At 40.4% G+C, this 26,908-nt stretch overlaps 1 protein-coding gene across 1 annotated transcript; it reads left to right on the top strand.

Annotated features, from left to right (window-relative positions):
• The first annotated feature begins 1,390 nt into the window (after positions 1-1,390).
• On the top strand, positions 1,391-26,908 carry LOC126162676 (rRNA 2'-O-methyltransferase fibrillarin). The gene is made up of 6 exons (XM_049919327.1): positions 1,391-1,547; positions 2,791-2,976; positions 3,422-3,567; positions 9,865-10,035; positions 15,164-15,409; positions 26,232-26,908. The coding sequence occupies exons 1-6, from the start codon at positions 1,535-1,537 to the stop codon at positions 26,403-26,405; spliced, it is 936 nt and encodes a 311-aa protein (XP_049775284.1). The 5' UTR covers positions 1,391-1,534; the 3' UTR covers positions 26,406-26,908.

Raw genomic sequence — 26,908 nt, 5'->3', positions numbered from 1 at the left:
CTTTGACTCCGAAAGCCCATATCGATGATATTTCGTTGAATGGTTTGCACGCTGACATTTGTTGATGGACCAGCACTGATATCTGCAGCATTTTGCGGAAGGGTTGCACTTCTGTAACATTGAACGATTCCCTTCAGTCATCATTGGTCATGTTCTTGCAGGATCTTTTCCCAGCTGCAGTGATGTCGGAGATTTGATGTTTTAACCAGATTCCTGATATTCTCGGCACACTCGTAAAATTGTCGTACGGGAAAATCCCCACTTCATCGCTACCTCGGAGATATTGTGCCTCATTGCGCGTGCGTCGATTATAACACCACGTTCAAACACACTTAAATCTTGAGAACCTGCCATTGTAGCAGCAATAACCGATCTAACAACTGCGCAAGATACTTGTTGTCTTATATAGGCGTTACCGACCACAGCAGCGTATTCTGCCAGTTTTTTATATCTCTGTATTTGAATGTGCATGCCTGTGCCAGCTTATTTGGCACTTCGGTGTATATAGAGCTAAGGAGACTAAATAACGTTTTAATTTGTTTCTGTTTTTTATTCTAGGTAGCAGTTTATTGTTTAAAATGTGTCCAGGATTTATAGGATCTTTTTAGGATAAGTTGACCTGCTTCCTGTGTAGATGGTCATCGTATTTCCCTTCTGTATCTGTGTGTATGTCTCTCCAACAGGATAGTACTATTTGCTTTCACGTGTATAATTGTTTCAAATAATATTTTTGGATGGTTATTATTAAGATTAGGGACTTTGATTGCAGCCTCAGGAGGCTAGGCTTGAGAAAGAACCTGTTGGTTCGAAACTAGTCGCCAAAATATATATACTGCAAGTGTGGCAGATTCGTAATAATTCATGGAATTCAACATTACCCCACTTACATCCTCTAACCCCGCAGTGGCCATACTGCTTAGCGCTATGGTCCTAAGGAAAACAACAAACTTTACTTATCGCACAACCAAAAATCACTGACGTCAACTAAAATAAAGCACATTTTAAAATATTATTGTCTCTGTAAGTGTTTTTCTTCGTTACTAAGCAGGGCAGCTACACTGTTCAGCAGCTTTTAGTTTTAGTTGACGTTTTTAGATACGGCTCTTAATTGCTAGATGAGTATTATTATAATAGGGCTGCGAACCGCGGGTCGCACGAATTCTTAATTCGGACCACTTACTGCCCACTATGCTAGTCCCAAGTATTTGTTTTACTATTTCTATAAGCCATTTTAATACATATTTCAAGTAAGACATATCATAAACGCAAAATCTGATTAATGTTAAGGATAATAAAAAGTGGTCTATGATAAATTGTGTACTGCATATGTTTGGACGACGATCGATTGCCATAGATTTTGTTTTTTGTTTACAGCTGTGTGCAACATGGCTCCACGGCCTAACTTTGATTAATATGTACTTTGGCGGGCAGGAGGTAGCTTGTGGAGCGTGAAACGTGGAATCGTTGTTTATAAGTGTTAAGTGTATTGCATTACTGCGCTATATGCCCTGCAACATTAGTTCCTAGTTTCGCAATGGGTAGACCAGGTAATTACACTTCATTTCACCCAGTAAATACGTTTCATAAGTGTCTAAATAACACCACGTGTTCGCCGGCAAACATTTGTGTCATTGATCACATAGATTCCCCCGACACTAAAAGTTTATTTTATTTCCACATGTATAGGCTTGAGTATATGGATAAATTGTTGAAGAAAATTGGGAAAATTTATGCTGGTCAGAGTTTGAGTTCCTTGTACACATATTTCAAAATTGTGAAGCTGGAAACAAATCAAAATATTAAATTACATCCGCCTGAGGTTGTTATAAAGTTTTCATTAATTTTGAATATTGCTATTTTCAACAGACTGACGCCGATTCAATCATTTGATGTGTTAAACATCTAGTGTGGAGTACGATTAACTGTGTAATGTTTACATGAGGGTAGTTTGCATTCCTCTTGATCCATTTTGTTTATTTTGTAAAGTGGACTGTTTATGTACAGGAATGTTTACATTTCGGCGCAAGTCATCAAAACTTCTTGTGGATAAACTAATTTTTTCCTTCCCACATTGCATTTCTCCGTTCAGTATTTGTGTACGTTTCTGTTGGAACTTTGATTATTTATAACAAACTTCAAAAGATAGTGTACAGGCTATAAGGTGCCTACAGCTTGTCCCATGATACAAGCACGAGGCTTTTTTTTTTTTTTTTTAATCATGCATTTTTACATCTCAGTGTACGTAATTTCGCGTAATAAGTTAGCCATGGCATTTTTATACGGAATTTTAATGCGAAAATGACGTTTAGTGCTTAGTTTATTTCTATTAACCACGAACTATCGATTGAATGCCATGTGGTAATCTTTATTTGATTGAAACATAATAATTTTATTGCTCTCAAAATTTCCAGTGAAATGTACAGCCCTAAATATTTTACAGAAATGTGGATTATTAGATTCTAAATATTGCTTTTAAATGTTGTGATATTTTGTGGAGAAAGATCTATGAGTTGCACTAAATAATGATGGATAAGGTTCTTTCTATGTAACTACTCACAGTCTTGGAGGAGAAAGACTGCTGGGGCTTTGATCCTTTGACTTCCTGACAACTGTTTGAATCCTGGTTGTTAGTAAATGACTGATTCTGCCACATATGTGTGCTACTTTTCTGTGATGTGTGTATTAAAAGAACTCCTATCTGTGTTACATGCTGGCTGCTGAAACCTTCACAGCTCATAAATATTTGTCAGGAAAGAAGATATTTATTTCTGTAATGCACAACTGTTGCAGGTTTCTCTCCAAGAGGTGGTGGACGAGGCGGCTTTGGTGGAAGAGGTGGTGGAGGTGGCTTTGGTGGAAGAGGTGGCGGCGGCGGTGGTGGTTTTGGTGGTAGAGGGGGTGGCCGTGGAGGTGGAGGGCGAGGTGGTTTTGGTCGCAGTCCAGGAGGCCGCGGAGGAAGAGGTGGTAGGGGTGGTGGTGAGTATAGAGTATTTTATTTATTTATTTTTTTTAATCACTTGAAGGTTAAACTTGGGCATTTAAATCATTTCAATTTTTGTGAGTTTTCTCATTTGGAAATTTATGACATGTTGTAATACTGTGTCATTTTGTGTCTTTCAGATAATGATCTCATTTCTTTAAAGTGTGGGTGCTAACTTTTTACTTAAGTTGTTAAATTCAGCTGAGGAATTACTATATTTTCATATTCTTATATGCTGTTACTTCTTAAGTGTTCTGGATATCTGTTTAAATGCAATTACATACCTGCATCAGAGTAATTCATCATTTGGACTTATTGTAAAGCAATGAATTTTTTTGTGTTTTCTGCAAAGCGTCACTAAGTTTCCATTAGCCTGGCAAACTGGTATATATCCTACCACTCCATTTGGAGTGTTTGCTCATGTTGTTTCCAATTTCCTAGGTGGTTTTAAGGGAGGCAAGACAGTTATAATTGAACCACATCGACATGAGGGTGTGTTTATAGCAAGAGGGAAAGAAGATGCTCTGGTCACAAAGAATATGGTGCCTGGTGAATCAGTGTATGGAGAGAAAAGAATTGCAGTTGAGGTTGGTATTTATTTAATTTTTTATTTGTTTGATTTTAATCGTAGGAGGGTTGTAGTATCCAAATTTTAATTAAAGTCTGTACCGCATGTAATAAAATCAGAATTCACATACCATGTAGTTTTTAAAACAGTCTTGCAGTGCCGTTGCCAAAACAAGAAAATAATATTCAACATTTCTTATAAACTTGATTTGTAAGCTATGTTAAATGTTCATGCATAATTAATGTGAATCTGTAGGACATTCCCAGATAATGAATCTGTTTGTGGCGTTGAAAATAAGCTTATGTTCTTTTTGGTCATAATTTTTGTGTTTCCCTCATTAAATGATAGATGATATAGATATGTACTCATTTAATTGTGATACATTAGTAATTCGATTAAAAAAAATTATTTCAGTATCTGGGCAGATAAAAAATTTGCAAGTGGTCACTACACAGCTGAACAGTCACCCTTTTCTGTTCTTCTGATTGCAGCTTTTGGAGGTAGCATTTGGGTGACAGTAGCGTTTTTATATACCTTTATTGGACCTCCTGCCACTGTTGCACAAAAAAAAAGCATTTTTGAGAGGCAACCAAAAACGATCCAACTGCTCATGGGAATCCTAGAAACTAGAAACCCATTTGCAAAAAAGAAAACCCAGCAAATATTTGACAGTGAAGAATATTAATGTACAGCTTCAGTTGCAGTAATTGCACTTGTGCTGTTACATCCAAGTCTAACCATACACTCAAGTATTGCAGTATTTAAATCATGACATATTTGGGGGAAAAACCACATCTAGTATTCTACAGTTGTAGGTGCTGACTGTATGTTTAGTTTATTATGTCTTATTTCTTGTATGTAGTGGCTTGGGTCATGTTGTTTATTAAAGTTATGTAGATCTTTTGAAAAACCAATACATGGGGGGGGGGGGGGGGGGGGTTGTATATTTCTCTCTCTCTCTCTCTCTCTCTCTCTCTCTCTCTCTCTCTCTCTCTCACACACACACACACACACACACACACACACACACACACACACACACACACACACACACACTTTTTGTGACATTGTGGTATATATATATAACAGTTTCCATTGTTGCAGTTATTTCCTTGATCAAAAATGCCTGTTTTCCAACTTTAGAGTAATATTTTCAAGTACCTCATACGTTTGAAGGTTTTATTAACACGAATATTCCCATAGCAGTCCCATTACTTCCTCTCCTTTTTTTTATGATTAGTGGTATGAACCACACGTCATTTTTAAGGCACTTATCTCCATCATGTTAATGACATTGTTAATCTATTGCTGCAGTATTGTGTTGTTAAATAAACCCATATCCTCATTAATTCTGGAAAAATCACATTTCCTTTTATACTTTCTTCGCTTTAACGAAAGTACAGAATTTCTGATTCTGTCAGTTAAAATACTTGCTAGTTTTTATTTGTACACAAGTTCAGTGCTACGTGGCAGATAAATCAGTTTCTACCTATATGTGATTTTAGTGGCATTTTTGTGATGAGTTTAGTTTTATAGGTAGTTATTTTTCTTCTGTTTGCTTTACAAAGGCCAAAGTTTGCTAGCCAGAAGATTACAGATAAGTACCACATTGTATTAATTATGACTCCCATATTCCAGTGCCAATTGTGTAGTGTGTGCACAAATAACTTAGTGTATCTGTGCAGATAGAATGCTAGCAAAAGGTACAGTGGTAGTGGTAGTGAGTGGTGGGGGTTCATTGTAAATGGCAGCTCTACAGTATGAAAGGTGCAGTTCAACTAACTGAAGCACTTATCTTGCATAATATAGTCATTTAAGTTCAGAAGTTTCAGACTAAAAGTATCAAGGGAAAGGGTCGTCACATGAACAGCTAAGATGGCCACAAAGGGGTGGACTTCCTTAGCAGCTGTGGCAAGAATTGATTCTGTACATGGGCCAAGTTATTTTTCCTGAGCTTTACCTATTTAACAAAGTTAATGGGTACAAAGTTATTTCAGCCTATGAAAAACCAGTATATCTGCATTTGTAATGGAAGACAAGGATAAAATATCCATTCAGTATATTTTCTGTTAGTGTGTTAATGTTTGTTTACATGATACATTCTACTTTCTGAAGAATGTGGTTAAAGAAAAATTTGTGACTTTAATCATATTGTTTGAGGTGTCAGACCGTCCTGAGTTTTTTAAAGGGGAAGATATTTCTTATGTATAAAATCTTTATAATGTTATGGGCCTCTCTGAGGTTTCTTTAACAGTTCGTCCAAAAAAAAAAAAACCGACCGAGGTGGCGCAGTGGTTAGACGCTGGACTCACATTAATAGCATTACCTCCGTAGTGAAAAGTCCTGTCCAGTGTTTCTTGTTTGTGGATGATTTCTCTTCGTTTTCCTCTTCTTCAAGCCTTGCAACGACAATGCGTCAGTTGCAACTTACTCTTAGACGTTTGGATGACTGGACGCAGAAGAGGGGTCTTAAGTTTTCCACCGAGAAGTCCGTGTGTATTCTTTTTCACCGTTCTCGTTCGATTTTAACCTTTCCTGAGTTGAGGATAAGGGACACTGTCCTCACTTTTAAAGACAAAGTGAGATTTCTGGGGCTCATTTTTTATTTGAAGCTTATGTGGTTCTCATCTTAAAGACCTGAAACGACGGTCACTTAAGGCTTAAAAGTGTCTTAGCCACAGTACATGGGGAGCCGACAGGACTAGTCTGCCCCAGTTTTACAAGGTGTTTGTACAATCTCGGCTCGATTATGGGTGCACGGTGTATGGGTCTGCGAGGCCTTCTTACTTAAAGATGTTGGACGTAGTGCACCATGAAGGGCTTCGGTTGGCCACTGGGAAATTCAGAACTAGCCCCATACCAAGCCTCTGTGCAGCGGCTGGTGAACTGCCACTTCATATGCGGTGGCGGCTACTTACGCTATGCCCAGCGTATAAAACTTTGTCCACACGATACACACCTGCATACCATACCATCGCTCAGCTTCCTCTGGCACGGCTATTTCATAACAGGCAACAAGCGACACGGCCCTATGGGATTCGCGCACAGGATTGCCTCTCTGCGATGGATATGGCTGGTCTTCATGTTTTCCGTCACAGTTGGAGCAGATTTCCACCTTGGCTCCTCCGGAGACCCAGACTTAGTTAAGATTTCCACCTTGGCTCCTCCGGAGACCCAGACTTAGTTAAGATTTGACTAATTTTAAGAAAGATAGTACACCAGATTATACATTCCAGTATCAGTTTTTTAACATTTTAGATGAGCATCGCAGTTTTACCATCGTTTACACTGATGCCTCCAAACAGGAGAATTTCATTGGCTGTTTTGTAGTGTTCCCTGATCATGTTACCCAGATTCGCCTCCCTGATGAATATATCGTTTTCCCAGCGGAGCTCCACACGATCCTGAAGACACTGGAGCAGATGAATCGTGTTTGGGGCAATCGATTTCTCCTCTGCTCCGATTCTCTTAGTGCCTTATTATTGCAGAATCTGTACCCAACTGAGGAGATGGTCCAGCTGATATATGACCAGCTATACTTGCTCCAACGGCAGGGTACGGAGGTGTCCTTCTGCTGGGTTCCTGGTCATGTTGGAATATGGGGCAATGAACAGGCCGATCGGACTTCCAAAGAGGCCTGCAGAGAGCAGGATGTGGTCCAGTCTCCTATTCCCTTGCAGTCTGTCATTTCTGCACTCCACAAGAAGTGCATGGAGTTGTAGAAGGAAGAATGGCTGGCGGTGACGGCCAATAAACTGCGGGCGGTTGGTGAAGTCAACAACTCGGCCGTGGCATACCTCCTGCCGGGTGCTCAGGCGGGAAAAAGTGACCCTCACGCGTCTTCGGATTGGGCACTGTTCTCTCCGGCACATTTTAACAGACTGCATTTTATATCGTGATGCAAGGGCAGAAGCACAAGTTGATGGGGATCTGCCCTGTGTTTTAGCTAATGATGAGACATGTGTGTCTAGGGTTTTAAAGTTTTGTGATGTGTCTGGACTGTGGCCTAAATTTTTAGGCTGTAGGTTTTAGTGCATTGCAAAGTGACTGGCTCCTCCCTTTTTCCTTGCGGTCAGCCAGCCACTACCATCTGCTATATTGTTCTAGCTCCCTCTACCACTTTCTTCCTGCGTTACCCATGTTTTACTGCTGGCGGCATGCTTTGTCCCACGCTTCGGTGTGAGTAGGCACATATTTTCCAAGCTAGTTTCCTGTGTCTTATGTTCTGTTTTATCTTATTGTTCTGAGTCTTTCCTTGACACCCATCTCAATCTGTTACTGAGCAGGCGCTGAAGACCTTGCCGTCGTGCGCCCTGAAAACCCTCTCCTCTCTCCCCTCTCGGGAGGACGACAGTTAAATCCCGCGTCCGGCCACCCTGATTTAGGTTTCCCTAAATCGCTCCAGGCAAATTCCGGGATGGTTCCTTTCAAAAGGACACGGCCAACTTCCTTCACCTTCCTTCCCCAATCCGATGAGACCGATGACCTCGCTGTCTGGTCTCCTTCCCCAAACAACACAACACACAAAAACAAAACCTTGATAGACCGTGGCGTGTGCATAGAAGCACAAAAAGTACTTGGCTGACTAGCCTATCAAATGACAGACTGTCATAAATTGAAATGCAGTGTCATACTAAATATCAGTGTCATCACTGTCACCACTGTAGTTATTTTCTTTACCACCCATTCCACTACTGTCACAAGATTTCTAATCACCACCGTATGATACTATCATCATCATTGGCTGCGTCTGCCCTATCCAAGGACACTGCATTCCCCACCCTTTCAATCATGTGATCACCTTTTCCATAGGAAACCAGTTAAAGATATTGCTCACATACTCATGATAGGTACCCATTATACCAAACAAACATAATTTTACTACAGTGAATGCTAAAAAACATTTTGTTAACAGAGAAAGTGTAAGCATGTTTTACTGTAGTTGAAACTTTGAAGCAATACTCACTTTACATGAATTCTTTTGTTTCTTCTAGCAATTCAGAAAAGATCTTTCGTGGTCCACCCATTCGTCCTGCAATATGCTTCCCTTCTGGTTATGTCTGCAATTATGTCTTCCATCCAGTCTGTTAAATTTTTTTGTTGTTCTCTCTCTCCTAGTAGTTATCATTCATCTATCCATTGTTTGCTGGCCGGCCGAAGTGGCCGTGCGGTTCTAGGCGCTGCAGTCTGGAACCGCGAGACCGCTACGGTCGCAGGTTCGAATCCTGCCTCGGGCATGGATGTGTGTGATGTCCTTAGGTTAGTTAGGTTTAGGTAGTTCTAAGTTCTAGGGGACTAATGACCTCAGAAGTTGAGTCCCATAGTGCTCAGAGCCATTTGAGCCATTGTTTGCTGAGCAACCATAAATCCCAGTTCTCACTATTGTTATTCTAAACTGGTAATACAGACTAATTGTAGGCTTACATTTTCAAAACTTCCAAAACTTATTTTTCAAAATCTCATTTTTGTATCAGAACCGTAGCCTGCTTTTACACATACGTCTTTTTGCTGTCCATCCTATAGGTTTGGGATGTGGTTTCTATGGTTCTATGGAGTACAGCTGTTACGAGCTTCTAGAGTGCCCGACTACCTGCACCTGAGAGGGTCAGGCGAACATCCACTACTTACGACAAAAGGGAATGAATATAATCTCTGAACTTTTGCCATGAAGTCCTGTACCTAAATCTCTCTTTAGTAGCTTGATGATTCATTAATTGACATTAATATTAATGATTTTATAGTGTTGAACATTTTGCTTGTACTGAGATTTCTAGCCATGGTAGTGAAGTCTTGCTAAATTTGTAGATGTCTCACTAGAATGAGTACAGTAACATAAATGTCAGCATCTGGCAATAGTTTCACAAAAGCCTTCCCAGCTAGTTCCTTACATGCTAACGGTGTTTGCATAATAGTGAATTACTGGCTAATTTCTGTTTGTAATTTGAGGTGCATTTTGATGATACTGCTATGGTCATACATCAAAATGGAACATTGCATGAGGACTTATTAGTTGGATTGGAGATATTAAGCTGCAGTGGAAGCAGGTGCAATATTTGTTATGAAGACACAGTATTTTGGTCTTGGTCCAACTGGCTATGCCTTAAGATAACATCATGTACAAAAAGTTCAGAATTATGCTGGTAAAAGCAGCTGAACTGGGGAAGTCCAAGCAGATAAGTTGCACAAATTTTCATGCAAGGTGTTCTGACCTTATTTCCTGCCTTTGGATAAGGTAAACTTCTGTTGAAGATGGAATTTCATGTGCCTTCATTATTTATTTCTTATTCTTCTTTCATGCAGCTTGCATTGTTTTCAGGAAGGAGAAACAAAGATTGAATACAGAGTATGGAATCCATTTCGCTCGAAGCTTGCGGCTGCTATATTGGGAGGTGTTGATCAAATCCATATGCCACCAGGAAGCAAAGTACTCTACTTAGGTGCTGCTTCAGGAACAACTGTATCCCATGTATCTGATGTTGTTGGACCGGTATGTATTAATGTATTCTGAAATATGTAGAATTGCATTTTATCTCACATTAGATTTAAATTACTTGAGCTTATGCGGATAATTTTTGTTAATAATGTTTTATCTGTGTAATTTTTTTCCTTCGCTGTTGGACAAAGCCAGTTGTTTTTATGCTCTACTCTCCTGTATGTTAAATCTCCGATAAATTGTTACATGCAGTTATGTAATACATTATAAATAAGTGCACTTTTTTGTGGCTGGTTATATGAGTCTAAGTTTCGAGTCAGTCTTACAGTTAAATTTCTGCCAAAACAACACACACACACACACACACACACACACACTCTTAATGACCACTGTCAGTTATTGAAATACTGTTTGCAAAAGTCAAATTTTTACTTGCTTGGAAACCTGAAATCATACTATCAGAGACGCAAATTATGCTGTTTTATTTACCATTAACATATTTTTGTTGATTTGCAGTGGAATTATCAAATTTTTTGTTAAAACTGTGCACTATTATTATTTGCGAAACGTTCGCATTGGCTACCAAATATACAATGGCTGAGGTGATGAACATACAAGAAAATGTGTGTTGTTTATTTTATTTTGTCGGTGGTGCAAATCCTATTTTTTCCCCAAAGTTCCACTGTAGTCAAAGTCCTTAGTTAACAGTGATTAGAATTATTTGGCTATCATTATATTTACTTTGGCACTCGCATCGCAATTTTTATGGTCAAATAATACTGTTGTGAAATTGCAGCCATATCTCTTCTTTTGAACAAAAGTGAGCTGAACTGTTGGCAACCATGTGCATCAAGCATAGTGTTGTCAAATAAGTTATGTCAGCGATACTTATCTTCATTATCTTCCTTCCAAGTGTTTGCCCTCTTGACCTGTTATAGTCTCGTCGAGAAGTTCTCCTGCCAATTTTTCGTTTGTTGGCCTAGCAGTTTTACACTGTTGGGGTGGTAGTGTATCATTGATTTTGAAGCCCTCTTTGAACTCATTTGTTGTGGATATTCTCATCAGTTGTTTTGGTAGTTTTGAATATAATGTGTGATGGGTTCCATATGAGGTTTCAACACATCTTCATTCCTTTTGTGATCCCATTTGGTGTAAAAGCTATACGTTTCAAGAGTTTCATTTTACAGGTGACTCTTTTTGCATCTTTTGCCTTTGTTGCCCTGGCTTCGTTGCCATAGCACAGGTCTTGTTAAGATTTTATAAAGGAGTATTCTGGTGTGCTTGTGGACTACGGAAGATTTCATTAAAATATAAATGACTCCCATAGTTGTTGAATACATAGTATTTTTCAACTAAGTGTTTCTTCCTTATGATATATTTATAGGCAAAATGTGTGAATGTGTTCATTCTTTCTAGAATTTTATTTGTGAAACAGATGTTCCATTGTACTCTGGGTATTTTCCATAGGAAGCCATAATTTTGTTCTTTTCGGTGTTTATGTCCATGCTATATTTCTTAGATATAACCTGTAAGATATGCTGTAGGTCAGCCTCTGATAATGCTATGAGAGCTAAATCATCTGCAAAAAAATAAAGCATTAAGCTTTGTGTTGCTTGGAATTGAATGAAGCCATGTGGCATTTTTCTCCGCTCTTGGACGATTTTATTCATATAAATAATAGGAAAGAGTGGCGAAAGTCCACATTCCTGCCCTAATTGTGCATGTATTCTGCCCCACTTAGAGGATTTGTTCTCTTTCTTGGCACACATTTTCATTATGCTACTTTGACAGTAACAACACTAGTTATGACTTTTTGTAAATAGTGCTCATTTAGAGCCATGGTGGAAAGAAACACTTCTCATTGGCAGATAACAGATGGAAGGAACACACACTAAATTAATTAACTTCTGGTGGTTGGTGTTTACAGCCATGTACAATTTTGTAAATGACATCATAGTCACCTTTAACAATAATAGTTATTTATTTGCACCGTTAATTCTGTAGTGTGGCCATTATCAACTGGTATAACTGTGCTTTAGTACATAGCAAAATCTAAAAATCTTCTGATATATTTGTCAGAGCTCTATGTTGGGTTTTTAACATTCTTAGTATCTTTAATACGAATCACATCAAATCATTACTCGTGTCCACTGTCCACACGTTAACTTAACATGTTTATCTGGCCTATCTTTTCTAGAGTTTTACTAACAAAATTAAACATAAAAAGGCGCAGCATACCTCTCCAGGCTTCTTTGGACACTTGGAACCAATTATGCCTAGTTGATATTGCTTTGTCCATTTTAATTTATATCGCAGTTTTGTTGATTTCAAGGGCAATAAACAGCCATTAGATGTCAGCTTTTGAAAAGCAGTAGCCAGTGGAAGTAGATTGCTTGGCTGGCTACAAGTCCGTACAGCATTGAGACATGATTAACCTCTCCAGTGTTACATGACTCATTAATTTATTACAATCTTGATTGGAAATTAAAATATCGTGAATAAAGGAGGCAGAACTGCAGTTCAACTTACATTAAACAAATCCCACGTTTACATTGTTGTTGATCTGCACATCATGTGGCAATGTGCAAAATTCAGTGCCTGCATGAATTTGTTCATTTATGAAGTGCTCCCATGAATTAGGGATTCTCAACTACAGTCGTAGAGGTGGGTTTTATATATGTTGCCTATGCTGTGCTTGAGTGACAGGCTGGCAGTCAATTCAATATCTGACAATATGCTAGTCAAATGATACTAAACTATATCATTTATTGTAGCAACAAGTGTGTTATCACTCCAGCACACAAATTATGTATGGTAAAATTGCTTCATGATTGTTTATCTTCTTAAGAAATTTGCTAAATTAGTAAAGTTAACACTCTTTACATCGATTTCACTTGCTACTTTTTCCTTAATTTTTGTTCATGATTAATAGTATTTTCCCATATTATTTCGTTCTTATTTTTGTCATCAAGTGCCAACTGGTTTTCGTTTGTAATAAGTCATCGTTATCTGTTGCATTCCCTGCATACAAAGAACATAGCTCAGTTATTAAAAGTATTGTGATAGTAAAAGCACAGCAAATGTAGCAGGGAAAAGGAACACCGATGTTTAAAATGTGAGATGGACAGAAAGTGCAAAATGGCTGAACAGGAATGGTTTGAGAGCAGATGAAAGGCTGTAGAAGTGTCCATAAATCGGAAAAAATTAAAAATAACCATGGAGAAAAGGGAAGCAACTGCATGAACACCAAAAGCTCAGATGGCCAGCCACTACTAAATAAAGAAGGGAGAGTTGGAAAGAATGTATAATATGTCTATAGAAGGGAAACCATCTTGGAGACAAAAGAAGAGGAAGTAAGTGAAGATAAGATAGGAAATATGACACTGCAAAAATAATTTGACAGAGTAATGAAAGACCCAAGTGGAAACAAGGCCCCTGGAGTAGATGACATTCTCCCAGAATTATTCTTTGGGAGAACCACCTCGTGGGCAACATACAAAGCAGGCAAGAAACCCCAGACTTGAAGAAGAATGTAGTAATTTCAGTTCCAAATGAGACAAGTACTGCTGACAGGCATGAATACTAGCGAAATCTCAGTTTAAAAACGTCATGACATATTGCAAAAATTGACATGAACTATTTACAGAAGAATGGAAAAACTGGTAGAAGCTGCACTCGGGGAAATTCAGTTTGGGTTTCAGAGAACTGAAGGATCATGTGAGAAAAAGCTTAGTCAATGGCTTATCATAAAAGATAGGTTGAAGAGAGGCAACCTTGTGTTTTATAGCATTTGTTGATTAGAAAAAGCTTTTCACAGTGTTGACTAGAATATACTCTTCAAAGTTTTGAACGTAGCAGAGATAAAATACAGGAAACAAAATGTTGATTAGCCTACAACTTATTCAGAAACCAGCCTGCATTTATAAGAACTGAAGAATGTAGAAGGGAAGCAGTAGTTGAGAAGGGTGTGAAACAGAGCTGTAGCCTAACACTGACGTTATTCAATCTGTGCATCAAGCTGTAAAGGAAACCAAGGGGACATTTGGAAAGATAATAAAATTTCAGGAAGAAGAAATAAAAAATATTGAGGTTTACTGGTGACATTGTAACACTGTTAGACATAGCGAAGGACTTGAAAGTGCATTTGAACAGAGTGGACAGTGTCTCGAATGGAGGCTATAAGATGAACATTAACATAAGCAAAACAATGGTAATGGAGTGAATTTGAATTATATCAGTCATTGCTTGGGGGGAATTATATTAGGAAATGAGAAATGAAAAAGGTAGATGACTTTTGCTATTTGGGCGGAAAAATAACTGATTGTGATTTCAGACTGGCAAAAGCAAGAGAAGCATTTCTGAAAAAGATGAATTTGCTACTATCTTACTTAAATTTAAGTGTTAGGAAGTCACTTCAGGAAATAGTCTTCGGGAGAGTAGCCTTGTATGGAATTGAAATGTGGGCGATAAGCAGTTCAGACAAGAAGAGGAAAGATGATTTTTGAAATGTGGTGCTACAGGTGAATCCTGAAGATTAGATGGGTGGATTGAATAACTAATAAGAAGTACTGAATCGAATTGGGAAAGAAAGAAATTTCTGGTGCAACTTGAGCAAAATACGAGATCGGTTGATAGGATACATCCTGGTGTGTGAAGGAATTGGCAGTTTGGTAATGAAAGTTCGGGGGGGGGGGGGTAAGATTATTGGAGACCAAGGCTTGAAGACAGTAAGCAGATTTCAATGGATATAGTTTGTGCTAGTTGTGGAGAGGTTATGAGGCTTGCACAATGTAGACCGGCATGGAGAGCTGCATGACAACAACATTGTTATGAAGGAAATCTTGGAATTGAAACAAGAAACAGCAGGTGAGTATGATCAACTTCTCATGTGCAGATGGGATGTGAGTAGCACATAATCCACTTTAAAAATCATAAGATGCAATGATTAGCTTTTTTAATATTATTGGAAATGAGTCTTTTTTGCTGCTTATTTTTCTGTTTTTGTGAGCTGCTAGTAGAGAGCAATAAAAGTTTAGCTGATAAAAATAAATTATAATAACCAATAGTTTTATTTGCTATATAGTGCTTGCTCTGTGAGGAAATTTGTGTGTGTGTGTGTGTTATAGAGAGAGGGAGATTCATAGTGAATTAGTTCAACTAAATGTGACAATTTTTTTCACAGGAAGGTTTGGTGTATGCAGTTGAGTTCTCCCACAGGTCTGGGCGAGATCTCATCAACATGGCAAAAAAACGTACGAATGTCATTCCCATAATTGAGGATGCCCGACACCCTCATAAGTACCGAATGTTGGTTGGTATGGTTGACACAATCTTTGCAGATGTGGCTCAACCAGATCAAGCTCGCATTGTGGCTCTCAATGCACAGTACTATCTGCGGAATGGTGGCCATTTCGTCATTTCAATCAAGGTATTTATCATACTCACTGTACTCTGTTGTACACAGTGAATAAGTAGTTCTTTTGGGAGGAAGCAACAAATGTGTGTGCAGTATAACTTGGACATTGCTTGAACTGATGGCCGAGCAAGAAACAGTGATTGTGGTGGAGATTCCACATGGTGACCAACCACTGAAAGTTGGTGTCGAGGGGGGGGGGTTGAACTTGTCAACTTACCTCTTCGTACTTAAATTTAATGTAATTACTCATAATTTGAGGTGCCTGCTTCTAAAGCACACATCTTGAATTTTGACTGTGTTTTAAAACTCCAGTGCCGTACTGTGTAGGATGGAATAGAGAAATAAGACGCAAAAGACATGGACTTTCTGAATGTCCAAGGAAGAAAGAATCTTCTGCAAATAGGCCTTATTTTTGTGTGCTCTAATTATACAAATATAAATAAAGTTTTGCGATCTGTGGGTGCCCTAGAGCTCTGTTGAGCAGTGGACGTGGCATTGAGATATGTTATTGGATGTCAAATGTTGTTTAATGTGCAGCAGCGGTGTATTTGGAAAGGAAACCACGTTTTCAGGCAATAATGTGTTATGTTGAGGAAAAATAGCAAGTCTGCAATGAAGAACCGGCGTTGAGGAGCTTTGTATGAATAAAACTTAGAAAACTCGTGGGGTGAGGTAATCAAAAGTAGTGTAAGATCTCTGATAAAAAAATGTGTGAAGTAAAAGCTTTCTAAAGTAAAAGGTAATGGGGAATGTTACCAAGACTAAATGAAGAAAGTATGTAGATAAGATCGTGGGTGGGGTTGAAAGATGCATGTTTTTGATAACAGAGTGAGTGCAGCTGTAAAATAATATAATTAAAATTGCAAAAATCTGGACTCATACCCTTGTAATGGTATCCTGTGTATGATTAAGTAAGATTCCCCTCCATACTGTACAGTTGGTGTCGAAATTTCTTGAACAAACTTGCAATTGTGTGCTTTTTTACACCCTGGCAGGAATGGACATTTTCCTCTGAAAGGGAGCTATATAAAAAAGAGGAAAAGGATAAAAAAAAGGTAATCTCAAAAGACCACAGCTATTTAATTTAGCTTACCTCTATAGCCAGTCTTAGGTCGTGCTGGAGACACTCTTCGTATTTGCAAAATTGCATTTCATCAAAACGGAAAATTCAACTGAGAGAAATATAAAATAAGAATGGCTGCCAGTGTCTACAATCAGGAGGTGATATTCCCAACAGAAACACTTAAGAATAAAAGAAGGAAAACCACATCTAGCTTTCAGTATGTTCCTTTCTCAGGGGTAAGTGCGGGATAGGTTTGGAAAGGAGTGTGAACTATTCAGACCCACAAGTGAGAAGGGCCCACTGTTGTAAGGAAGAGGTGAGACTAAGATGAAAGACGGAGGCATCAGAGAGGGAAAATCATCAAAGGAAGTACATGTATAAACACTGCTGTTCCATTTTCAGTTCAGGGTAGGAAGACAGGAGTGAGAATTGAAACTGTATAAAGAGAAGAAGAAATGATAAGTGGGATTAGCAGTATAAAAAGGGAAGGAGAGAGAGAGGAAAAGATAAAATGTAATTGTGTGAACAATGAGGAAAGAGGGGGAGTTGTTAAAAAGTAATTGCTTGAATAATGAGGAAAAGGGGGGGGGCTTATTAAGTCCAGGAAAATGGTGTGAATCAAGAATATGTTGTTCAGTAAGTTCCCATCTTCATACTTAAAGAAAGCTAGTACTGGGTGGAGGTATCCAAATAGCTCAGGTGTTGTTGCAAACGTTCGGTCCCTTGTCTTGCTGTATAGCACGCTCAACAATGGGATACTAAATGTCTCCAAGAGGAACAGTCATGTCTTCAGGCAATTTAGTGGTGGTCACTTCTACGTAAAAAAAAAAAAAAAAAGTTGGTTGTTAAAAAGAGTATGTGGTTTTGCAAGTTGCTTTGAGTTGGAATAAGCAGTAGTGGTTGGGTGCATCAGGTATTGCTTTGCAAGTTAGGTAGTGTTTGGGTAGGGATGGCTGGCAGTGTCACATGGTTTGAGAAGATAGTTAAGAGGGTGACATAATACAACAATGGGTGGTGTGGGGAGGATGTTAGGGAGAGAGATCATTCCAGGCGTGTGTGAGAAAGTTGTAGCCTAGGCACAATAATGTTTTCAGGCTTGTGATGTACTGGGTGACAAAAGGAGTACTTTGAGATACTAGAGAATAGGGACTGTATTCATCAATGGATAAAGAGAGAAGACTGAGTGGATGGTTTGTTTGTGTAAAAGATTTGTGGATTAGTTGCAGGAGTGAAAACCCTGGAGGTTATTGATATGGCTGTTGAGAGATTTGGTATTGGCGCAGATATGTTTGCCATGGATGACTAGAATGTATGTAGGGAAGGGAGCATTTATCCTCTGTACGTTACTCCATCAAGGCTGTGACTTCAACTCTGTCAGAAAAATGAAGGCCAGTGAGTTCAAACTGTTAAGTCGTCTGCAACAACTATTACCTGCAAACACAATTTCATTTGTCTCATTGATTGTATTTGTTGCTCAGTGATGCTCCAGACTGTTTTTGCTTTTTTTCAAGGAGTGTTTTACTGCTGTGCATAGTATTGAAATATGTTTTGCTCTTTTGATGAGACTGGAGGATTTTTCAGTTCTAGTGGTAATGAAGTTCAAATTTTTGAATGTAGACTGTCCTTGGAGATAGGTAATGGTTTCATGTTATAAAATAAGATTTCTGATCCCTCACATTACCCACCCTTGTCCTTGCTTCTCTTTAATTTTACCTTACACTCCCACACATTGATTTTTGGTTAGGTTTATGTTGTACACTTGTTATCTTGTGTTTTGCATCTAATTGCTTGGCATGTTTTACTGTCAACATTCCATAACAATGGGCCGATAAAACAATTACTTTCTTTTCTATACTTAGTTCATGAAAAGTACACTCCTGGAAATTAAAATAAGAACACCGTGAATTCATTGTCCCAGGAAGGGGAAACTTTATTGACACATTCCTGGGGTCAGATACATCACATGATCACACTGACAGAACCACAGGCACATAGACACAGGCAACAGAGCATGCACAATGTCGGCACTAGTACAGTGTATATCCACCTTTCGCAGCAATGCAGGCTGCTATTCTCCCATGGAGACGATCGTAGAGATGCTGGATGTAGTCCTGTGGAACGGCTTGCCATGCCATTTCCACCTGGCGCCTCAGTTGGACCAGCGTTCGTGCTGGACATGCAGACCGCGTGAGACGACGCTTCATCCAGTCCCAAACATGCTCAATGGGGGACAGATCCGGAGATCTTGCTGGCCAGGGTAGTTGACTTACACCTTCTAGAGCACGTTGGGTGGCACGGGATACATGCGGACGTGCATTGTCCTGTTGGAACAGCAAGTTCCCTTGCCGGTCTAGGAATGGTAGAACGATGGGTTCGATGACGGTTTGGATGTACCGTGCACTATTCAGTGTCCCCTCGACGATCACCAGTGGTGTACGGCCAGTGTAGGAGATCGCTCCCCACACCATGTTGCCGGGTGTTGGCCCTGTGTGCCTCGATCGTATGCAGTCCTGATTGTGGCGCTCACCTGCACGGCGCCAAACATGCATACGACCATCATTGGCACCAAGGCAGAAGCGACTCTCATCGCTGAAGACGACACGTCTCCATTCGTCCCTCCATTCACGCCTGTCGCGACACCACTGGAGGCGGGCTGCACGATGTTGGGGCGTGAGCGGAAGACGGCCTAACGGTGTGCGGGACCGTAGCCCAGCTTCATGGAGACGGTTGCGAATGGTCCTCGCCGATACCCCAGGAGCAACAGTGTCCCTAATTTGCTGGGAAGGGGCGGTGCGGTCCCCTACGGAACTGCGTAGTATCCTACGGTCTTGGCGTGCATCCGTGCATCGCTGCGGTCCGGTCCCAGGTCGACGGGCACGTGCACCTTCTGCCGACCACTGGCGACAACATCGATGTACTGTGGAGACCTCACGCCCCACGTGTTGAGCAATTCGGCGGTACGTCCACCCAGCCTCCCGCATGCCCGCTATACGCCCTCGCTCAAAGTCCGTCAACTGCACATACGGTTCACGTCCACGCTGTCGTGGCATGCAAACAGTGTTAAAGACTGCGATGGAGCTCCGTATGCCACGGCAAACTGGCTGACACTGACGGCGGCGGTGCACAAATGCTGCGCAGCTAGCGCCATTCGACGGCCAACACCGCGGTTCCTGGTGTGTCCGCTGTGCCGTGCGTGTGATCATTGCTTGTACAGCCCTCTCGCAGTGTCCGGAGCAAGTATGGTGGGTCTGACACACCGGTGTCAATGTGTTCTTTTTTCCATTTCCAGGAGTGTATATGGACCTAAGATCAGGTTTCCAGTGGCTTTTTCACAATGACTTTCATGTATTGGTAGAAGTTTTACTGTGACAAACAATCCAAAGATTAATCAGTACTTCTGGGTCTCATCAGTTAGTAGTAAGAGAATATATGGACATTAAAGGTATAACGAATGATGCCTCTCCTGAAAATAACATCAACTGTTTGACAAAACTTTCCCACTGGTGGCTTGTAAGCCATATGTGTGTTTCCAGATTATTCACCGCATTTTTCTTGGGACAGCCCCATTTCTCCTAAAATGTTCTGTTGTCACAAAAGCCTTTTTTTAAGTGACATGTAAATGTCCCTCTTTTTTGTGGTTCTGTGTGGTTCAAAGTATTTTATGCTACTGGAGGTTTGATTTGCAATTTACTGTAAAGTCACATTTTTTAATAAGAATGAAATGGACCCTATTCCAGATCCTCTGTCGCAGCACTGCATTTGTCAACTAGATGTGTTCAATATAATATTCATTGACGTCCACTTTTTCTTTTAATTATCTTAGAACGGTATGGCATTAGCCTATACATGTAGATGCTTTCCATTTTGAAAGGTAACATCAACTCCTACTCTGCCCTCTGTAGTATAAATCAAAAGACTTGGATGTAGATTAATGATTCCAGCATTGAAGAAAAGTCAACTCTATCTCCACTAGACAGTAGAAGTGCTGTTATGTATGGAGGAATATTTATTATTAATATTGTAACATTGCACAAACACGATATTAGAATGTCCACCAACCAACTTTTAATTCGCTTCCACGTAAAGGAAAATACAAAAACACTGAATGATGTAGTAATAAGTACAATACACAAAATCAAGGGTTACATTAAGGCACAGTCTAACTTTGAAGTATTCCAAAGTCACAAAACCTTAGAGTGGCCAATGGCCTGGCACGCCACCTTTATATATACACCTGTTTGCACAGTGTGCAGTGCTTGCTGCACCATCTATGCAATTGTGAGGTGGCTTCTTTAGGCCAGCCGTGGAGGAGCACGCTATTTAATTATTCGCCTTAGCTTCTCCTTCCCCCTTGGTGGAAGATAATCACTGTGAAGACATCTGTGTCTTCATTGGGAGTGGGCGACTGCTGAAGCAGGTGTCACAGGAGAATACACTCTGAAATGATGTACGTGCCGTGCTGACTCCCCAGGGAGAGACCTTAAGGGAACACTGGTAAAGGAGGTAACATATCCAGGCAGGCACTCGGCAATTGACACAGCAGAAAAGACATAGGCAACGATGGCGACAGGGGCCGCATAGATGGACGTGGCCCAGTGCTGACCGCTCTACCTGGTGGCAGTGGCACCCAGAACGAAGATGATGCAGGGGCCAAAGGGGCATGGGCTGCAGCATGGATAGTGGAGGCAGCCACAGGTCCGGCAGGGTCTCCAGCGCATAGTTTGTCACACGTGGCTGGAGCTGGTCGTAATGTCAGGGCACCAAACTATCGGAGATGCACACACAGCAGTGATGGGCGACTGCCAGTATCCATTTACAGTGCCGGCCAAACCAGCAGGCCCAGGTAGTGTAGCCCGGACAGAACCACTGTGAGGCTTATGCCAGCAAGTGGCCAGTCATCAGTTGGAGCAGCCGTGAAGCAGCCCTGCTGGGCTACGCTCACCAACTGGAATGAATGTCTAGCAGCTCAAGAATGTATCGAGGGCTTTCTCGTGAAAAGATTGCATGATGTACGAAAAACATCTTGAACAACTGGAGATAGAACATTCATATTCACAGAACATGTACAGTAGTATGTTCTATTGCCCCTGATAGTGTGCAGTGTGTTAAGCTGTTCCACTGTTGTGCCAGAGCCAACGAGGACACAGATCTGTCCTGCATTGCCATTAGCGTGAGGTATCAATCTTCTTGGGGGGTGGTCAGGGTGGTGCGACCTGACCCACCTTGTCATGTTCCAAGGCATTCTGCACACACCTGTTGCACTGCTGAAACACTTCGTCCCACACAAGCAGCAATTTCCTGGATGGGTGCACCACATTACCTCATGCCAATAATGCATCTTATTTCAAACTCATTGATTTGGCAGTACAGTTTGCACGTACATCTGCGGGGTATCCTGCACTTCCGCTAAAGTCACAATGATCCGTTACCTTTGGTTTATAGTGACAACCGCGATATCAATGTTGATCTTGAACCTGCAGGCCAATGTGGTTCAAATACTAATCATTTTTGCAGAACATATATATGTAAATGTCCTGTGAATATGAATGTTCTATCTCTAGTCATTATAGATGTTCTGTTTTTTTTCTGAACATGGGTGTATTTTTTCATCTGAGTTTTGAAAGTACAGTTCAGCCACTCTGGTCACCATTTGCTTGAGTGTGAAATGGAGGGGCTGTAACATGCCAAATACCACTCTTTGTCCCAAGATACAAATTGTGGGCCATTTTCCATCACAAGCATATGTAGTAATCCTTCCAAGGAAAAAAAATCTTTACGAGGGCATTGTTGTGGACATGGATGGACAACATACCACATAAGGAAATTCTGAGAAAGTATCAGCAGCAACATGCTAAAAGGAGTTAAGTAAGGGACCCACAATATCGGCTTGAATATGCTCCCAAGGACACTGGGAGATGGGCCACAGGGAAAGAAAGGCCCGCAGTGTTATCTGATGGGTGGAGTACTGTGGGCATGCTGACACAACATGCATGATCTCATTGTCAATACTCTACAATAACACATGGCAGCAGGCCACCAATTTTGTACGAGAAACACCCCAATGGTCCTGGTGGAGGAGGTGCATGATGTCGTGCCACAAGGCATCTAGGATCACAACATGGCCGCCGACTCTTCAGTAGCCAACAGTAACACGCCATCCAGAACTGAGAGGCAGTGGTGGGGAGAATAATAACTAAGCAGTGGATCTGACCCTTGGCCCGGTAGTGTATCCAGCCAACTGTGGTGGACAAATTGAACAATCAGGCATAAGACAGGATCAGCCCCAACAGGCACCGAAATCTGGGTACTGTTAATGGGAAAATCATCCAGTGTTTTGGGCTTCTACATCTAAATGGAAATGCAACAGTCCATCCTGCTCAAATGCTGAATTGGGGCCATTTGGCAACTGAGAAAGAGCATCCACATTAGTGTGTTGTGCTGTGGGGCGAAAGTGAATCTTGTAGTTACAGCGCAACAAAAACAGAGCCCAGCCTTTCAGGAGTGGGCGGCTTCATCTGGAAGGACCATTAAAGAATGGAAAAGAGAAACCAAAGGTTTAAGATGAGTAATCAAATGAAATTCAGAACCATAGGCAAAACACACAATTTTTTGAGAGTGTGTACACAATAGCAAGGGCTTCTTTTTCTATCTGGTGTTTTTTCTATCTGGTGTTACGCCTGATTCAGGGTTTTGGAAGCATACTCAATAATAGGGTGTTCAGGACTGTTCACATATTTGTGTGCAAGAACACCTCCAAGGCCATAACAGGAGGCATCTGTGGCCAAAACAAGATGCTGGCCTGGTTGAAAAGTAACCAAGCAAGGAACGAAGTGTAATTTTAGTTTCAAAAGTGTAAAAGCACACTTGCAGGTGGATGACCTTTGGAAAGGAACACCTTTAAATAAGATAGCATGAAGGGGCGGAGCTACCGTGGTTTCTGAGAAAGGCCTGCAACTTTTTGACATTGGTAATATGCGGCAAAGTTGTAACGGCTTCGACATGCTGGCATAACTGCCCGATGCCAGCATACAAGACTACGAAACTGAGATAAACGGCTGAAAAAATTGTAATTTGTCCAAATTGCATTTCAACCCAGCTGCCTGAAGCACCATGAATAAGGCCCGAAGGTTCTGCAACTGCTCAGCCATTTAGGAACTGGAGAGCACATCCAGATAGTTAGTGCATCCCAGTAGTTAATGCCCTCTGGCACAGGGGCTGGAGTTGCTCCAAAAATCATTGAATATAGCAGGGGTACTAGCTACAAAGAATTGCAGGTGCTGCTATTGGTATAGCCCCAAGGGGATATTCAGTACGAGGATATCTTTGGACTCATCATCCAGATGCAGTTGCAAGTAGGCTTCGGACAAGTCTAAAAAAAACTTCGGCCTCTGGAAGCCAAGCTAGGTGTTCATCATAATGAGATAAGGGATAGGAATCAGTAATACACAGTGAATTTACAGACTTTTTAAAATCGCCACAGAGCCATAGGTTGCCATTAAGTTTTGCAACATTTACCAATGGAGTAGACATTCACTAGATGAAACAAGCATGACAACACCCAAGGACGTAAATCGATAAGAGTTCCACTTTGGCTTGCTCCATAAAGCAATGAGGATTGGGTGGGCAAAAAAAAAGTCCACACGTGCGCACCTTTCGTTTCATTGTTATACGAGCCGTGAAATGGGTAGCACACCCTTAATATTCAGAAAACAGATAGGAAAATTCTAAACAGAGTACGTCCAAGTGCTGGTATGGAACTCGATCCAATACCAGATGCACTTCATCAGAAATAAAAAATTCCAAACTTTTTGAAGGCATCCAACCCAAAGTAAGTTTTCAGTGTTGGCATCTATCCCTAGAAAGGTCGAAGGCCAAATGACTGATTTATACACTATAGGAGTAGAAAACTATCCCAGTATGGGTATATGTTGTTTGTCGTAACTTATCAACCGACAATAGACGGGACAGTGGTAGTGATACAAGACCCACATAGGTTTGAGAACTTAACAAAGTCATTGCCGCATCCTTGTGTACTTTGATTTTTAACATCTTTCCATAAAACCTACTTCAATATGTGTGGGTCTGTCATCACTTAGGAAACAGTATTCATGTCTGATGGAGGTTGAGAGTTGGACACAAACACAATATGATCCTTTTAATTTATTTTTCTTACAATTGTTGCACATCGCCCACTCATGTTGAACAAGGCAATAGGGGCACAATGGGAGAGGAACACATGGTCGCTGTTGTGACACTGACTGCTGTTGCTGTTCTGCATGGCACTCTCCCATGCGATGTGGAGACCGCGGCTGCACGACTGTGATGTCATCTTCCCCCTCATGAGCTAACCAGTGGTGGCTGAGGGGAGAAACAATGCCGGCTACTTCATATCAAGCTTATATCTGATCTCCTGCTTACCTAAATACCACAAAAGACAGGGTAATATTCAAAACATGTGTGAGAGAGGGATTTTCACATTGTAAAGCACATTCACAAACTTATCTATCAGGGGCCAAGCGTATTATAACATCACTAACCATCGAGTGAGGATATGAGTTCCAATGTGCTTCAGTAACAAACTGCCAATGACAGCTAAGCCAAAGAAGATGTGTTGCCAAACTCTGTGCAACTGTTGCAGCTGCTTTTGACAATGGTAAAACCTGATGTGAGTAGCAATAACGTAAGTACATTTACAATTATGGTTAGAGAGCAACCGACACAGAAAATGAGAGATTGGTAGGTTCCTACAGACGAGATGGCCAACACAAAAGTTGGTAAACACAAGGAAAAATCCATGACAGAAAGAAAGCCTTACACACATTGGAGTCGGCCACATCAAAAGCTTGGAAATATTGACAAAGGTGTTGTTTGTATGTGTCCCAGTCGTCTGCAGTATCATCATATGGAAGAAACAGTGGGGATTGAGTCAAAGCTGATGAATCCTGGCACACCAGCAAAGCTGACAATTATGTAGTACCACGTAGAGATCCTGTTGCTGGTTGGTAAGAGCCCGCTGCTGTTCAACAAGAGACTGAAGAAGCATTTTGGCCATAGTGAACCCTAAACGAAACATGCTGAGTAGAAAACCACACTAGTCGCCAGAAATATTGTAGTATTACACAAACACAATATTAGAATTCCCACCAACCAACTTTTAATTCATTTCCCCATAAAGGAAAATACAGACGTTCTGAATGATGTAGTAGTAAGTACAACACACGAAATCGAGAGTTACATTGAGGCACACACTAACTGAAGTATTCAGAAATCGTGGAACATTAGAGTGGCTGAGGGCCGAATGTGCTCGCTTGTGTACAGTTGTTTGCACACGGTGCAGCACTTGCACCGTGGACATGGAGGCAGGAGGTTTAATTATGCATGCTTACTGTATTACAACCATTACTCTCACAAGTAAACAGAAATTAAAGTAGGCTATTTTGTTCCCACATTCTTTCAACATTGCCTGACCCATATCAACAATTGTCTTTTAACAATAAACACTGGACAAAATATATCCATTTATGCTAACATCAAAAAGGAATCTTAAAGTAATTACTGTAATTAATCCATATTGTGCTCTTTCAAGTACGTTTAGCTAGTTTTTTAACTGCCTTTAATATATTGACCATTAAAGTGATAAAAAAAAGTGTTAGAAACAGTTACAGTGCAGATGTTTGTTCCAAATTGTCATATATTTCCAGAGATATTTTAAAAGTATAATACAGAAAGTGTACTTTAAGAATACTATTTGTCGGTCAATATTGTTTCCAGGCAAGTTGCATTGATTCAACAGCGCAACCAGAAGCAGTATTTGCTGCAGAAGTGAAGAAACTGCAAGCGGATAAGTTAAAACCTCAAGAACAGATAACATTGGAACCTTATGAACGGGACCATGCGGTAGTTGTGGGTGTCTACAGGCCACCACCCAAGGCCAAAGGCAGTTAGTGTATTGGTGCTATCCTTTATTGCTTCAGATTTTTCTATTTGAGAGAAATTGAGTTTTATTCTGGCACAGTGCTGAATTTGTGGTTATATGGCCATTGTGACTGCAGTCAGTGAAATTATGACTATTACTTTTTATTTGTATCGTTTGTTTGTCACAGTGGCATTTCAGCTGTAAATGATTAGCTCAAGGACTTGTAATAAAGATTAATTTTTATAAAATACTTGCCCTCAGTAATCAAGGCAATAATGAGCTTAACAAGTTATTTTACATGTCATGTGTACAATGTATAGAACAAGCATTCCTCTTTCATACCTACTGTTACATTTACTGAATCTAGAAAGTGTTCAGTTTGTATCTGCTAGTGAAGATGACAAGAAGGAGTTGTTTCTTTTTATGTACAATAGAATTGTTAAAATTTTAATGTCTCATTGTGTTTGCAGCGTAAGTTGCGTGACATCTTCCACATTGGAAATAAAGATTATCTTTTAAGAAGCTCTTCGAA

Source organism: Schistocerca cancellata, chromosome 2 (genome assembly GCF_023864275.1).
Source record: "Schistocerca cancellata isolate TAMUIC-IGC-003103 chromosome 2, iqSchCanc2.1, whole genome shotgun sequence".
NCBI classification, from domain to species: domain Eukaryota; kingdom Metazoa; phylum Arthropoda; class Insecta; order Orthoptera; family Acrididae; genus Schistocerca; species Schistocerca cancellata.
The sequence above is the reverse complement of the archived record's forward strand: the minus strand, read 5'-3'. Positions and strand labels throughout refer to the sequence as shown.

Bases quoted from the DNA above. Each gene is read 5' to 3' on its own strand.
- LOC126162676 (XM_049919327.1), top strand. The intron at 2,977-3,421 runs GTGAGTATAGAG...CCAATTTCCTAG, and splicing joins AAGAGGTGGTAGGGGTGGTG to GTGGTTTTAAGGGAGGCAAG. The intron at 10,036-15,163 runs GTATGTATTAAT...TTTTTTTCACAG, and splicing joins TATCTGATGTTGTTGGACCG to GAAGGTTTGGTGTATGCAGT.